At 46.1% G+C, this 17,538-nt stretch overlaps 1 pseudogene and 1 gene segment (V, D, J or C); both read right to left on the bottom strand.

Annotated features, from left to right (window-relative positions):
* Positions 1 to 8,725: 8,725 nt before the first annotated feature.
* Positions 8,726 to 15,120, bottom strand: LOC142871418 (immunoglobulin heavy variable 3-43-like; annotated as a pseudogene).
* A 1,040-nt stretch (positions 15,121 to 16,160) lies between these two features.
* LOC142871422 (immunoglobulin heavy variable 1-46-like) lies at positions 16,161 to 16,651 on the bottom strand. The segment is given in 2 exon segments: positions 16,161 to 16,477; positions 16,561 to 16,651. Coding segments are annotated over 2 exon segments (363 nt in total).
* Between the last annotated feature and the right edge of the window lie 887 nt (positions 16,652 to 17,538).

Raw genomic sequence — 17,538 nt, 5'->3', positions numbered from 1 at the left:
CTCTCAGGGCACAGGCATAGCTGTATTTACCTCAGCAGACCTCAGGTCATTTGCATATTCATGAGGCAGGGCATTTCATAGCCCTAGACCTGCCCCAGCATAAGAAAGAGAAATGAGGTGATACGTGGGCCACGCAACAGTGAGATGCTGGGGACAGGCGTTCCTGCAACCTCCTTGAACACTATGTGCACAGAAGTCCTGCCACTGAAGAACAAGCCCCAAGCACATGTACTTCACTGTGAACCCACATGTGATATGCATGGAGAGCCCTAGGACCATCTGTGCCATTTTGTATCCAAAGGTCGTGTCGTTTAGATAAGTGCACTTCCTGAAATTTTCTACCCATTTATTTATGAAAAGCTTCCTTTGCCTCCAGCTGCTTACTCTTAACACATGTGTGAGGGCTACAGACCCTTTGTAAATGTGGCTTTCATTAAAGTATTGTGTTACATAAACACTCACAGCTGAGTAGGATATTCATACAAATATCAATACACATATTAAATTATTATTTTAGATTTTTTCAAAAAGGAATACCCAGTCCCCAAGAGCAACCCCCTCCCACCCTTCTGTGTACCTGCTGCTGGGCGGCAGTCTGCGCTAGGTACTCCGGAGCACCCCCTGAAGCCCAGCCCTACCTGCAGGGGAGGTTCCCTCTGGGCTCTCAGAACATCTTCCTCGCTGTGTCCCAGCCCAGTGTGACCTGGTTGTGCCCTAGATCGCACACTCCTTCACTGACAGCATGTGCTTTTGACTATAAACCATGAGCTGGCCTTTCTAAACCCACGGAACTCTGCAGGGAGGCCCCCAGCAAGAATTCTTTGAAACCATCAGGGAGCCCCTTCCCAGGAGCTCCACATGCCCTAGTACGGTCACACCCCCAGGGGTCCGAAACCCTCAGGGGCTTTGGAGGAGCCTCGTATCTCATTTAAGTTCCCCTGGTTAAATGTAACATCAGAGAACACGTTAACACACAGCTAATGGTGATGGCCCAGAACCTACCACACTGCTAATCCTGCAGCACACTCACACACACACACACACACACTGTGGCCAGAGTTCACAGCTGTGGGAGGGACACTTCCCTTCTTCCCTGCATGTGGCACATGGGTCGAGCACACACACTGACCCTGGGCCTGAGTATGTGCCCTTGTCAGACAGACAACAGCAAAAACCTTACAACTGGAGAAAGGGATTTGCACATGCTGTGGGTTTGCCTGTTTTCCCAGCAAGGGGGACCCTGCAGATGCTCCTGAGTAGGGTTCAAATTTGGCACTGCAGTTCACACCTGGCCAAGCCATGTGCAGTCAGTGGAGCCATCACCGAGGTGTCTGGACTGTGGGGAGGACCGCACTGGCCCTGCAGCACAGCAGGTCCCCCTCTCAGAGACACAGCCAGGAGCCTGAGAGCAGGGCCCTGGGGACTTGGATAGGGTATCGCCCCAGGGGAAGAAGCAAGAACTGATCTTGGAAGGGGGGACTCAGGAGGGAGAGCTGTCAGACTCCCTGAACCAGGGTCTAGGATGGGCCACCACTTACTAATTCCACTATGGGGAATATATTGGGGGACTGTGTAGCTCTGCCACCTGGGCAGGTGGGCTCCACAGGGTGAATGACTCGTGTTTTCATGACTCTAGTCACAGGAACAGAGAAGAGCTGCACTTGAAAACCCCAGGTAAGGATACATGTCTGCTTCCCAGTCCAGGCTTCAGTGGATGCTGCACACGGGCCCACATGTCTCCTCTGGGGTGAGCAGGGGCTGCACGTGGCCTGAGGAGGACTCAGGCAATTGCACCAAGGTCCCAGATGTCCCATCCCATAGCAGGGCCCTTTGTAGTGTGCCTACCCAGTGCCTCCTGCCCAGAGAAATGGGCTGTGTCTGGCCCCAAACACAGGCTGTGCCTAATAACTCACTTTTGCCATCCAAGAGGCCATAAAAGTGCAGGGATGCTGGGTGTCCTGAGTTCACTGCTTCCCAGGAGACCAGCAGGGGTGTGAGCCAGGGGCGGAAGGTCCACTGGGAACTCACAACTGAGGAAAGTTAGGTCCTGATAATTCAAAGGAGGAGTTATCAGCCAGCTCAGGAGTTCCTGCTCAGCCAGGTCAGCTCCTGGGCAGGGCAGCTGCCTGGTGAGTGTGGTTCCTGCCCTGTGAGGGAGGCCAGGATTCCACAGGGGTCCCTCCTCACCAGCAAGGAAGGTGGCCTTGCCCATCTTCATGTGCCCAGCCTGCTGGTCATCTCCCCTTCCTGACCTCCTGCCCTGTGGCCCACAGGCCCTGCATCTGACACAGGGGCAGAGGCACTTCTTAGTCACCCCTGCAGTTGCCCAAGCCCAGGTCGCTGCAGGAGAGACCTGAGTGTCCCTGGTTCTGATGCTGGATGAACCCAAGGGATTCACAAGGATATGTTGAATATTACCTTGAGTAGAAGAGAAACTTTTCAAATACCACAAAGGATGAGAAAGATGTGAGTCCGAGGATGTTGATAGAGGGTTGCTGAACATGTAGCTGTCAGAGGGTCCAGGTTCCTCTAGTGACCTGAGTTTTGTCCCCCTGTGTGTCTGGGCTTCCCAAGGTTCCCCTGCTCAGATAGACTCTGTCATCACATACTGAGCTTTCACCCACTCTCATCATGCTACTGGGGTGAAGAAGTTTGAGGAGGGGAAGATGGATATTGTTATGACTATGTCTCACTGACTCAGTCATCCTCTTCCCCTGGGCTGTGACCATCACCAGGAGCCCCCAGTAATAGAGGTCATTTGCACCTGTGCTCTACTCCCTTTCGTGGGAATGGTGACCTGGACAATGGCCCTTAGTCCTCAAAATTTTTTATTATTTCCTCTCATAGGAGATACAGGGTGAAAGGAGGGTCCTGGAAGAGGCACAGTTCTCCCTGGCTAACATTCTGCAAATGACTTTCCTCCAGAGAGTGTGTCTGCACCAGCCTCAGGGCGCAGGTCTCAGGGAACACCCTTCCCTTCTGGTCTCACGCACCTGTTCATTAGCAGACAAGAAGTGCTTTTGGAATCATCTCATGAGATGGTGAATCTGCCTTTCTCAGATAAAGCAGATTCTGCTGTCCCACCATTAGCCTTGCTTCTAATAAAACCAACCCACTCCAGCCCATTCCCTGGAGCCTGGTGTATCCAGTTAATGTAGTAGTCACTGAAGGTGAATCCAGAGGCTTCACAGGAGAGTCTCAGGGACCCCCCAGGCTGGACCAGGCCTCCCCCAGACTCCACCAGCTGCACCTCACACTGGACACCTGCAAACACAGACACATCCTGGGCAGAAACTGCCTGAAACACACCCGCTGTTTCTCTCACTCACATCCACTCACACACCCAATGTCTCTAGTTCTCCATGAAACAAGCTACCGGTGAGACTGCAACACTGTGTTGATAGTTTAGGCACATACTTTATATTGTAGTACTGCTTATTATTTGAAATATAATAAACTACAATCTTTATTTTAATTTCAACATTTCATATTTAATAACCTAAAAATATCTATAATGACTTTTTTTTCCTACTAGGCCTCCCCCGAGCATTATAACGTGATCCAGTCTCCAGCATCAGTTACATTAATAATAACCACAAATGTCACAAGATCTGCTTTATCTTCACAGCAGACATAATTATCTCTTCCCTGGAGATGAACACACACTGGCAACCTACCCACAAAAGGGAAATATGCACAATTTCCTTCTCCTTGAGCAGTAACTTTAATCATTGTCACTCCAATATCACAACACACACACCTGCTGAAGGGAGGACAGACCTTTCCCATCTGTTCAAATCATGGACCCAGTGACCACCATGTAAGCAACCTCTCACCCTGATCTGCACATTAGGCCTGTCTCTCCCCTCCAGTGTCCTATAGCACCTCGGCCCAGATCTTCAGCTATAACATGAACCAAGATTTGTGCTAGTATTTTGGCCCCCATAACTTCTGGGGATTGTCCTATCACTTAAATTCAGGGTGGTAGGTTTTTCTTTTTTTTTTTTTTTTTTTTTTGAGACAGAGTCTCACTTTTGTTGCCCAGGCTAGAGTGAGTGCCGTGGCGTCAGCCTAGCTCACAGCAACCTCAAACTCCTGGGCTCAAGCGATCCTCCTGCCTCAGCCTCCCAAGTAGCTGGGACTACAGGCATGCACCACCATGCCCGGCTAATTTTTTGTATATATACTTTTAGTTGGTCAATTAATTTCTTTCTATTTTTTTAGTAGAGACGGGGTCTCGCTCAGGCTGGTTTCGAACTCCCGACCTTGAGCAATCCGCCCGCCTCGGCCTCCCAGAGTGCTAGGATTACAGGCGTGAGCCACCGCGCCCTGCCGGTTTTTCTTTATTTATAATAATTCCTCTTACTAATATGTTTGAATATTCAGGTGGAACTAGGGGGTAATCAATGCTATGATCATGAAATCATATGGAGGAAAGGGCCTTTCAGAGACAACAGGGTCTGACTCAGTCAGTGTGTGTGAGGACCCTGGGCTGAGGGTGCAGGACCTGCCCCAGCCTCACAGGTGTGACATGTCAGGGCAGGGCCAGAGCAGGGGTTCCCTGGGCCATCAGAGGTGAGGCTCACACAGGTCCTTTGTGGATCCTAGGAAATGAAATGACACTACTAGAGGAGATGAGAATATCTAAGAACACTGACATCATTTTAAATAGCATACATGTTAAATTATCACTTTTACCCACAATCTACATCTTTCAGTGGGAGGTTCATGGGTGTGAGGCCACATCCTCAAGGTCACACAGCTACTCAGAAGGGAGCTGTGCTCTGCACCAGGACTAACTCATAAGATCACAGCCACACGCCAGGACTCACTGACATGTGGACTCTGACTGCAGCTGTCAGGGGTTGGTCAGAGGGAACCTGCTTCCTGCAGCAGAGAGTTTTCCTCTAACAAAGATAAGCACATCTCTTCTGCAAACCATTAATTATACAGTTCTATTGTCAAAAGTTGTGAAGTTTTTCCACTAGATATTGGGGGGGGGAAACATGTTCATTGAATAAAAATTATTATAATTGGCAATGAGAAGACATGAACAGTGTAGCATGTGCAGCTTTGTTCACAAAGACCAGGTTCCTGGGCAGCATATCAGTAGCTGAGCAGCTTCCCCAGCTGTGTCTGCAGCACTGAGAGTATTTGTGTTCATCAAAGTCCTGTCTCAAGGAGAGAGTTCTGAGGTCCAGGCTGTTTTCCAGACACTCTGCTGTGTCCAAGGAAAGTGCAAGAAAGAGGCCTCTGTGATTTCAACAACCTAAGCAGAAACATCGACATCGTCCCAACATAAACTGCATGATTGGCTGGCATGAACTGACCCAACTCCATAGCAACCCCTGAATATACTTGGATTTGAAGCTCATTCAAGTAAGGAGACCTTTATCCAAGTTAGCTGGTCCGGGGAAGCTCCTGTGAAAAACAACAAACTTTGGACTGTACCCAGCTCTGTCTGAATGCAAAGTGACTATTCTATTTATCCACCGATCCCTTTCAAATGTCCAAGATTTAAATGTGAATCATGGAGTGGGGAACGGAGAGCCCCAGGCAGCCACAGTTTAGAGGTCTGCGCACCCACGAAGAGTGCCTGGAGACGTGTCTATGCAGGTATGGGAGTCCCCACAGCACCTCCTCCCAAATCTGGCTCTGACCCTGGGCCTCATCAGCTCCTGGACCAGCTCCTGCCATGTGCCCTGAGGCAGGGAGGTAGGAGAGTCAGGGTCTCTGTTGTCACAGCCTCGCCCCGCCCAGACAGAGACAGGCCAGCCCCGCCCTGTCCCTCACACTGAGTTTGCTCCTGCTGGGACACCCACAGGACCCTGGGTCACCTCTGTGGGCGCTGAGGGACACTAAATAGCTCCTCCCTCGAGTCGTGGGTTCAGGAGGCCCGGCCTTGTGGGACAGACCACGGGAGTCCTGAGGCTCCGTGCTGGGTCTGCGGTTCCCACTCGGGGTGCCCCAGGGCCTGCGGCAGAGCCGGGGCATAGGAACACCAGGGGCTGGGTCCTACCGGTCCTTGACGCTCCTCTCCAGGCTGTGTCGCCTGTGTATCGCCACCTCGCCACTGGCTGGGCGGCTCTGAGGCACGTGCGTGGGCCACAGAAGTGGAGACACTGCACCACCGCTGGCACGGGGAGGTCCGGCTGTGTCTACACGGGAGATAAGAATCTGGACACGGAGTGTGCGCACCTGGAGGCTGCGCGGAGGCTGCGCACCTGACAGCGCCACGCAGTGTCCCCAGCCTGACCCGGAGAGAGATCACTGCCCCAGGAAACACTCCACCTGGGTCACTTCCGGTCTGGCAGCTCTGCCTCCCACACCCCAGGAAGCTGCGAATCCCTGTCCTCTTGGTGTTTCTTCTTGATGTGAATCCACGAGTTGTCCTGCGTGTGGTTCTGGGCACAGACTGAGGCGGGACTGCGGAATGCGAGGTGGAATCACCAGATCCCTCTAGTCAACACGTCCACGGCCTAATGAACCTGTATCTTGTGTCCAGAACATTTTTCATCACTCTCTTAACGATTTGGGGATGTAAAATAAATTATTTTAGCTATATTGACAGCTTGGTGCCATAGACCTCAAAAAATTTTCGTGTCTAATTGAGGCTTTGTACCCTTTGCCCATCATCCCACTATTCCTTTCACCCCTGGCATCTGATAACCGCCATTCTACTCCTTGCTTTACTGTCTTGTACTGTTGGAAATTCCACATGTATAAAATATATTTGAGTCACCCAGCCTTTGTCTTTCTGGGTCTGGCTGATTTAATTTTGTACAGTGTTTTTCAGTTCCACCCATGTTGTCATAGAGCGACAGCATTTCTTTTACTTCTTTCTTCCCTTTTTTTCCCCACTGACTAGTATTTCATTGTTTATGTAGACTTTTCCATATCCATTCATGTGTTGGAGGACAACAGTCTTTTCATCTCTTCAGATTTTTGCAAAATTGCTTGATATAGTTCAGTGACCAGATTATAGGGAGTATTTATTTACAAAAGTGCCATCCTGTTTATGAATTTACAACTTATAATTATGCAAGGTTCTTCTTTTTCTCTAATTACCACTTTTGTGTTGAAGTCTACCGTGTTTCATGTACGTGTAACTACCCCTGCTCTATATTGGTTTTCATTTTCATGAAATTTATTTTTCTATAGCTTCAGTTTCTGTCTATGTGCGTTCTTATAAGTTAGCTGTGTCTCTTGTACTAGAGAAATAGTTGAATATTTTAATTCATTTATTTGTTTAACCTTTCAGTCATCTTTCTTTTCATTGGATGATTTAATCCATTTATACTCCTAGTAATTTCAATATGTACTTACTACTCCTATGTTTTGTTTGCTGGTTGTTTTATACATGTATTGTTGGTTTCTAGTTTTCTTGCTGATTTCTTTGTGGTTTGGTGGTTTTCTGTAGCGGTATGCTTTGAGTACTTTGTATTTTTCTTTCATGTCTTGTATAGAATTTACATTTGTTGTTACCATGAGGCTTACATAAAACACCTTACACTTAAAAGTGTCTATTTTCAATAGATAACAACTGAATTGTCATTGCATACCAAAAATTTTACACTTTTACACACAGCCATTACATTTTATGTTTCTGATATCAGAATTCACATATTTTTGTAAGATAGTTATTAGTAATTTTGTATTTTAGCCCTTATATGAGAAATAAAATTGCTTGACACACCAATATTATAATTACAGAGTGCTCTTCATATGTCTCTATGTTAATTACACCATTATGTTTTGTGCTTTCATAAGCTTTATGTTATTAATCAATGGATGTTTTCAGCTAAAAACCCTCCTTTTGGCATTATAAGGCAGGCCTAATGAACTTAATTGTGTGGAGACCTTCTCAATTGTTTATGGTCCCATCACTGTCTGTGATGCTGAGCAGGTGTGTCAACCCATCCTGGTCACACCAGGTGCAGCACACACATTGGCAGCTCTGAGACAGTGATCACTGGCCATCCTGTGTCAGTGACCAGCCAGGCCCATGGGTGGCTCTGGGATCTGCAGGCAACTCCTGACATGGCCACCATGCATGTCTGGGGTCCTTAGCTCCACATCTGTTAGACATAAAGTTTCCTAGACGCGGAGCAGCCCTGGGATGTGTGGACCAGGTCTGTGTTTCTAATCCAAGTAAAAATAGGAATTTTATGGATCTCTTCCTTTTATAGCATCATAGCATATTATGGGGATGCAAGTGTTTGGGTTAAGTATGTTGTTAAGTGTATTGCTTTTGCCCCAGCCAAGTCAGAGCTTCAAGAGTGTCCACCCCTGACACAGTGCACACAACTTCTATTAGGTGTGTGTATACCCATCCCCCTGCCCTTCCCACCTGCCCTAACCAGGGAGATGTCCTAGTCAGGGAGTCCCACTGAGGTCTGTGTCCTGAGTTTGGTTCCAAAACGTTCAGCAGATTCCCTTGGGCCTCCTCAAGACTCTGATCCAAGTGATCATGGCAGGGTGATTTCTGCCCATGTGAGTGACCTTCTGCCTTGTGGGCAGGTGAGAATGTCTTCATTCACTACAACAAGATGTTTCTAATTCAGACACTACAGTAACAAGTGCAGAGACACAAAAGAAGGTCCCAGGATGAAATTTCTAGAGCAGAATCCACAAATTCTGACAGCAAATGAACAATTATAATCCCCTACCCCTGCCCTAGGCTGACTCTGCTCCTTGTGCCCACACGCCCCCTGGTGGCCCTCGCTCATAATCGCAGGAGGTGTGTGACTGGGCGATGCTGATGTCCCCTCACTGTGTCTCTCACACAGTAGTACGTGGCTGTGTCCTTGGTTCTCAGACTGTTCATTTGCAGAGAGACAGTGCTTTTGGAATCATCTCGTGAGATGGTGAATCTGCCTTTCACAGATGCAGCATATTCTGTTGTGCCACCATTAGCCTTTTTTCTAATAAAACCAAACCACTCTCACCCCTTCCCTGGAGCTTGGCAGACACAATTCATGTAGTGGTCACTGAGGTGAATCCAGAGGCTGCACAGGAGAGTCTCAGCGACCCCTCAGGCTGGACAAAGTCTCCCCCAGACTCCACCAGCTGCACTTCACACTGGACACCTGCAAACACAGACACATCCTGGGCAGAAGCTGCCTGACACACACCCACTGTTGCCCTCACACCCACTCACACACCCAGTGTCTCTAGTTCTCCCTTAATTACCTTGTAACAGAGCAACAAGGAAAACCCAGCTCAGCCCAGACTCCATGGTTAGTCTCTGTGTTCAGTCTGATCACTGAATGAGGACACCTGGGAATGCCGGGGCTGGGGCTCCTCTCCCAGAGCTGCAGGGTGAGGGCTGGGCTGGTTTTCATCAGCAGAGGGAGGGCTCTATTTGCATGTCCCCTGCTATATAGCAAGTTCTGGGTGGGACACTTGAGGATAGTGCAGGGTCCAGATCACAAGTGAGTTCTGGAGGGAGGTGTATGACAAGGTTAACATTTGATACAATATAAATTCTTCTTGTGAGATTGTAATGTGATCAATACTTAGCATCCATCATCATATTTCCTATTGGCACACGGACATGGATCATATGTTGTGACTGTCCATGTTTGTTCCATGTTACAAATCCAAGAGTAAGCACAGATCATCGAGGGCCTGCGTAATGTGTCCGGAGCTCATGTCTGGTAAGAGTGAGTTCTGGTATCTGAGCCATTGCTCCTCAGCATAGACACGCCTGACCCATGATCCAACTGCCGCACAGAGCTGAACGTGCCTAGTGAGGTTTCAAGAGCTCTGTAATGAAAACATGTGTGATTTTCCACACTTAGACTTTACCCCAACATATGCAGAGGACTAGGGTTGATGCTGTTGAATTTTCAGGGTACTTGGACATGTAACATATTATCTTTGTAAGATTTCTTACCAATATTTTTATAGTTTATCTGAAATAAGTTTAATGAGGTATAATTGACATGAAGAAAACCTCATACATTTAAGGTGTGCAATTGACAAATATTGATATATCCATAATCATTATGAAGACGGTGAGGAAATCAGTTCTTCGTAATGTTTCCATCTCTTCTTCTGTCTTCCCTTCTTTTTGCTAACCTTCTTCTATGATTCCCTGAGGCAGATGTTGATCTTCTTTAAACTATTTTAGTTTTTATGTTCTAGAATACATAAAAATGGAACAATGTAGTCTGTACTCTTATTAACTCAGCATAAAGACCAGAAATCATAGCCGTGCTGTGGTGTGTATCAAACATTCATAGATGGTAACAAGAGGTAGTATTCCAATGAACACATTTGCAGTGTTTTTTTCTGTTAAGATGTTTATTGACATATAAGACTTAAATTTTCTGGGTCTTACAAATAAATCTGTTACTCAGCTTGAAGATGTACACTGTGAGAAACATATTTTTTTATTTTATTCTTATACCAACTTTGAAAACAACAAACTGCAGTAGTGGAAATTTTGCAAACATTACTTAATACTTCAGATAATTGATGTTATAAGACTAAAAACTAACCTGAAATGGGGGAGACATGACATATTCAGGAAGTGAAAGAGCCAGGGGACTAGGCGGTCTGTGGCAGAGGCTGCCATATATAATGTAGGGTATGGCAAGATGCAGCCGCCAGTGTGCACAGGACTGCTGGAAGCTCAGGATGGTAAAGGCATCATGCTGGGAAATTCTCAATGGCCACGTGTTTAAGGGGAATCCTCTTCTCTTGTCTCTGTCCTCTAGAACAGGGACAGTCACAAAACTCTCCCTCTCATGAAGGTTCCCTCTGGGAGAGAGAGAGAGCACACACTTCAGAAATACACCCAGACCCATCTTCCCATCATCACTATAGAACTGAGAATTGATCTGTAACAAAACTCACTAAAACTGGCATCCTCGGGGCACAGATGGACCCAATACAATGTGGGAGGGAAACAGGGGTCCCCACCAAGGTTATGTCCAGAGCCAGCTCCCCCTCCCTGGAGAATAAAAGCCTCGATCTACAGGGAAGGGCAGCACATCTGGAAGGTAAAGACACTGAGGAAGAACCACTGCAGCAGTGAGAGAGAACAAAAAGGGACAACCAGGGACACTCTACCCCAGAAGAATGGACAACAATGCCTGGACCATCAGCTCTTCTGGAGCAGGGACATAGACACCTAGAGGCAGCTCCCAGACCCAGGGTCACCAACCCACTAGAAATGCAGCCCTGCCAAAGGGCAGAGAATCCTACTTCAGCCCACCCCTTCCACGCATTGACAATTGTCAGGGGACAACACAGGGGACTGCCTGTGATAGAGCTGAAATTGACAGACCTCTGCAGAAGAGCACAAGGTGCAAACATAAGGCCAAGCAGGAAACAGAAACCTGTGTCACTGGAGCCATCTGAAGTCTCTGGTGGACGTAGAAGAAACCTTCTCCTTGTCTTCATCATAGTCTTCTTCCTAACACTATTTTCTTCTACTTAAAAATATTATTTTAATGTTCTGTAGATTTTGTTGCTGTCCACCAATATTGCCCCCTTATCTCTTTTTTCACTAATTTTTACTAATATTTTTAAGCAGAATGATAAATGTTTTTAAACTTTTTTTTCTTATAGCTGACTGCTGACAAACTAAGGCTCATTTTTCTATATTTTCTTTTTGTTCCTACATCATGTGTCAAGACAAGAATGAAGCTGGCTTTCTGGATATGTCAATGTAAAAATTGATGAAAAAAAATAGAAAGACCTGCATAAAATAACTTTCAAATTACCCAAACCTGGAGAGACTCCAACATCCAGAATTCTTGTTTCATCAAGTTGTAGTCATTAGTCAGTTACTTATTCAGTTATATAGTTATTTAGTCAGTTACAGTCTGTTGTCTTTAGATTCTGGGAAAACAGCCACATATAATAATTTAGAAGGGACAAGAGAAAAAAAAAGCAACCACTTATACACTGTAGGTGGGAAAGAACAAACTTTTGGATGCACTTCTACCTTCCAGAGACTTAATATTAAGATTGAGGTCAGTGCAAAAAGTGATAACATGGAAACTAAGGAAAATACTGTAGTAAATCATTATTCAATGCAGGCTGTCTTATCACAGCAAATTATCTTATCTAAACCTGCAAATGATATTCTCCAGAGGGACTGAAACTAGTAGTTAAAACATAGCAATGTTTAGTGCCTAGTTTTACATTTTTAAAAATTGACCTTTTCCAGTATCTGTTTTATTCAGGTGATCTGTGTTCTCAGAACAGCTGAGAATTATGTGATAGTGTATAATATATGCATATTAATTACATTTAACTATTAAACTGCTCTATGTGGAGCATGCACGTCTGTTACCATCTTAAATCAACATTTGTGAGGAAACATCCTAAAAGGCAGCTGATGTTATTTCTTGGTCATTTTTTAACCACTCAACAACAAAACCCTGAGAAAACCAAAAAAGGTGAGACATGACCAGTATAAACCCAGTATCCAGGTACCCCTTGATGGAAATTCTTCCATGATATTTAATATGTTTTACTTATTGTCTGTAGAGATACTTGAGGTATTAAAGTGATTTTATGGCAAAAGGCTATGTTCTCACAGTGGATACAAAAGATTCTGGACTTTCTGTTCCAGTATGTAGGAAACCAACTTTAATATCAAATGTGGGAGGCATGTACATTATATCCATCCACAATAGTAACTGTGTGACATGTTACCAGGAATCATGCAACATATTGTCAATCCTATCAACTCCTCTGGAAATGTGGAAAAATGGCATTCTTGATTTAAAATTAAAAAACATAAAGGCCATCTTGAATTCCCTTGGTCAAACGTCAGCACTTATGGCATTATAGTCCATTCCCTCAGTGACAACACTAGCCTTTCCCCTATTGCATGCATGGCAAAATGCTAAAAGTAATTAAGGTATTAAACTTATTCCTGTGTTCCATAGATCGAGGCTGAAATTTCTCTACATCTATTATCATTTACTTTTTCATTTTCATTTCATTTACTTTCTTCCTAAGACTGCCAGACACTGCCTTGTGTCTGTTGTAAAGACCACCAAAGAGGGTGTGAACCCACTCTTTATCCACACAGAAACCAATCTTAATGGTACTTTGAGCAAGTATGGCAGTGAACCTCCAGTGGCTCAACCCTTGGATTCATGTGTCACAACGACACAATCAACTCAGAGTCATACACACTGGGAAGCTCGTCCAGTGTAGACTGTGGAAATGAGGGTGGTCGTGAATCCTGGGATTCTTTGAGTTGTGGATGGAGACAGCTGCCCTAAGACTTTCAGAAGAAGCTGATGGTCTTACACATTGGACAGATTCCATTCACAATATCGGACTAAAATTCCTGTGCAGTGTGTCATCATCACTACTGTTGCTATCATCAGTTACATTTTCATATTCTATAGACTCACTTGTTGCCAACACCTACTGGACCTTTAACAGTTTGTCCACTTTATTGAATATAATTATTCAATAGAATAGATAGACTTTTTGATGTTTGACAACTTACCACTGAAGGTTCATCTCCCTTCTCCTTTTCCCTGCAGTGGAGGTACAGTAAATAACCATAGGGTCTCCCTCATGATCCCAGGGGGAAGCTCCAACCTCACGAGTTCCTTCCTGTGAGAGGAAACCCACACTCGGCCCCCACCACTGGTGCATTATGAAAACACTGAGCACCTCTCCTTTCCTGCTCTATAAGCCATTCTGCCCCCTTTTGAGAGGCCCGTCCTGCTTCCACCTGGTACTGAAACAGTGGAGGCAAGAAAGTTTCTGTATTCACCAGGTGTGAGTGTAGCCTTATCAGATTCAAGATCACTCAAAGTGGTGATGGAGTGTCTTTGCATTCACCTGGTGCCAACTGCAGTCAGTGCCGTGAGCCTGGTGCTGTGACACTGAACCCACAGGGCCATCCTTCCCTTGCTTGGGATGCTGAATCCCTCTGCCCCGTATGTCCCCCAGGCACCTTACCCTGCTGTACGCTGTGCTGCACTGCTGAGTCCAACAGAGCATGTTCATAGAGTTATGGACAATTCAGCAGTGTTGACAATTAATTTACAATTAGGGTCAGGAGAGAACTGTAGCCATGATCCACCCTCTGTGCAGCTGAGAATGATTCTCTCTTATTAAACCAAGGCTTCTAATACTTAGACTGCAGAGGTAATCACAGAATCATGATTTCAGAGAAGTTTCCCAGAGGAGACCGTTTTATGCAGAGGAAGCCACAATCCAAACAGGAAACTACCCCTTACTCTCCACATGCACCTGCCCTGGGCTGGCTCTGTGCTCAGTGGGTTCCGGTCGCCCCCTGGCAGCCACAAGAGTCCTTGCAGGGAGCTCTGTGACTGGGCTCACTGATGTCCTCTCATTATGTCTCCCACAGTGAATCCTGGTTTGTCCTTTGTGCTCACAGAGCTCAGCTGCAGGAACAACCAGTTTGGCACATTGACTGGCACATGGCAAATGAGCTCTTGAGGGACACATTGTAATTTGTGCTCCTTTCATAACATATGCTCCTGATCCAGTCTCATCCCTTTTCTCAGGGCTGGCAGGTACAGCTCTAGCGGTAACCACAGCTGTGGTGAAAACTCCAGAGATGACACAGGTGAGGGAGAGTCTGTGTGATGGCTTCATCAGCCCTGAGCCCGACTCCTGCAGCTGAACCTTGGAGGTAACACCTTAGGACGGGGAGATTTTCCCCAACGCTCAGCTATTCATTGTTATACATGAGGCTAAGACGAATAATATTCCTTGCTACTTTTAAATGATGCACTTTCAAGTTAAAGAGACTTTACCAAAGTGAGTATAATGTTACATTCACAGCATATATTTCTGTATTCTTAATCAAATGTGTCTATCTGGTTTATACCATTGACTTTTCTATCATATTTTATGAATAAACCCAGAAAATATCTTTATATAATATATTTTCTATTCAATAAGCTAAAATATCCATAGACATGATATAAAAGTTTAGATAAAACTTATTAAAGTTCTAATATACTTTAATTGATGAAAGCAACCCACTCCCCAGCTGCCTGAAATTACTTAAAGCCAAAAGCAAAGGAAGGTCTCACACCTACACTTCAATGTGCTCAATACCTCAGAGCAGTCAACCGAATTGTCGTCACTCAACTGTCTCATAATTCCTAATCTCAATACCTTCCTGCCATCAATCCCCTGATGCCACTTTGTTGGGGGAGAGAGTTGTTGCCCTGCCCTTCTCAGCGTGGCCTAGGATGGGGCAGGCAGTCAGGAGTGCCTCCCCGAGGGGACAACAACGCAGTAGGGCAGTAGGCAGTGATGGCTCCTGGGCTCTCTCTGCTCTGCAGAGGACACGAAAGGGTCCTTCACCTCTGAGGAGGGCACAGGCCAGCACAGCATGCTGTGTAGGATGCACTGCATGTCTTCAGCATGGCAGGCTCAGCTTCCTGAGCTGCTGAACCTCTTCTACCCTCCCTAGAGCGACCTCTTTTCCTAGGCACCATTGTTTGCCTTCCTTGGAATTTACACAGATGAGTTGAAAAATTACAGCACCAGAATAACAAATATATATCAGTATAAATTAGTCAGAATCCACAGAAGGGACAACACCAAGGGTGAAACCAAATGCAAACTGTAGATTTGGTGTAATTATGATGTGTCAATGTACCTCCATTAAAATCTATTTATGAATCTGTTGCAGTATGTTGACAGTGGGGAAGTTGGTGGCTGTGCAGGCCATGTGTAAATGAGAACTTTGTACCTTCTCTCAAAGTTACCATGAACTTAAAACTACCATAAAATAAATTGCATTTAAAGTAATTAAGAAAGACATTTTGGGAGACATTTTGGCCATTTATTATGTATTAAAAGGCATGTACCATGTACCTGAGGATTCTTACTTCAGTTTATTTATCCAACTGATATTAAAACTTATGTTCACAATAATAACTCAGTAGAAATGCTTGTACTAGCTTTATTAACTGGAGCCATCTGTCATTCTCTAAATTCTGTTGATACAGTGACAACCGAATGAAACCTTTAAAATATAATTAGAATGTATACATGTGTCAAATATTCATTTTCCTCAACCAATTAACCGATATTGTAAAAAATTTAAACCTAACAATCCTCATCATTTTCTCATCCGCAGCACAGCTGCATCTCCCTCAGGGTTTCTGACCCCCTCAGGATGTGGGTTGTCACACTGTGTCTCTCGCACAGTAATACACAGCCGTGTCCTCGGGTCTCAGACTGCTCAGCTCCATGTAGGCTGTGCTCGTGGACGTGTCCCTGGTCATGGTGACTCGGCCCTGGAACTTCTGTGCATAGCTTGTTCCTCCACTGCTAGGGTTGATTCGTCCCATCCACTCCAGCCCTTGTCCAGGGGCCTGTCTCACCCAGTCCATATAGTAGCTGGTGAAGGTGTATCCGGAAGCCTTGCAGGACACCTTCACGGAGGCCCCAGGTGGCTTCACCTCAGCCCCAGACTGCACCAGCTGGACCTGGGAGTGGGCACCTGTGCAGGGAAGACAGGAGTGGGTAAACCCACCTTGGCTGGCTCCAGTCCCTTCCTCACCCTGGGACTGGGGAATCCCTCACATGTAGCTGCTGCCACCAGGAAGAGGATCCTCCAGGTCCAGTCCATGGTGAGGAGCTGAGCTCTCAGGGCCTTATCCAGTGGGGGGACGTGGCTGTGGGGTGATGCTCTCAGGACACAGGCATAGCTGTATTTAGCTCAGCAGACCTCAGGTAGTTTGCATATTCATGAGGCAGGGCATTTCATAGCCCTAGACCTGCCCCAGTATAAGAAAGAGAAACATGAGGATATGTGGGCCATACAACATCAGGGAGATGCTGAGGACAGGCGTTCCTGCAACCCCCTTGAACTGTATGTGCACAGAGGTCCTCCCACTGAAAAACAAGCCCCAAATACAGGTTATTCACTGTGAACCCACATGTGAATTGCATGGACAGATCCAGCACCATCTAGGGGCTTTGACACAGGAATATCTTTTTCTTTGGATCAGTGAAATTCTTGAAATATTCTACCCAGTTATATGTAAAAAGCTTCCCTTGCCTCCAGCTGCTTACTCTTAACACATGTAGGAGGGCTAGAGACCCTTTGTAAATGTGGCTTTCATTAAAGTACTGTGTTACATCAACACTCACAGCTGAGTAGGATATTCATACAAATGTCAACATATCATATAAAATTATTATTACACATTTTCACAAAAGGAATACCCAGTCCCCTAGAGCAACCCCATCCCAGCCTCCTGTGCATCTCCTGCTGGGCGGCAGCCTGTGCTGGTGTTCCTGCACGTCCCCTGAAGCCGAGCCCTACCTGCAGGGGAGGTTCCCTCTGGGCTCTCGTAACATCTTCCTCCCTGTGCCCCAGCCCAGTGTGACCTGGTTGTGCCCTGGATCACATGCTCCTTCACAGACAGTATGTGCTTTTCACTGTAAACCATGAACTGGCCTTTCTAAACCCAGGGAACTGCAGGGAGGCCCCCAGCAAAGATTCTATGAAACCATCAGGGAGCCCCTTCCCTAGAGGTCCACATGCCCTAGTTACGG

Source organism: Microcebus murinus, chromosome 6 (assembly GCF_040939455.1).
Source record: "Microcebus murinus isolate Inina chromosome 6, M.murinus_Inina_mat1.0, whole genome shotgun sequence".
NCBI lineage: Eukaryota > Metazoa > Chordata > Mammalia > Primates > Cheirogaleidae > Microcebus > Microcebus murinus.
This window is presented reverse-complemented; position numbering and strand designations above follow the sequence as displayed.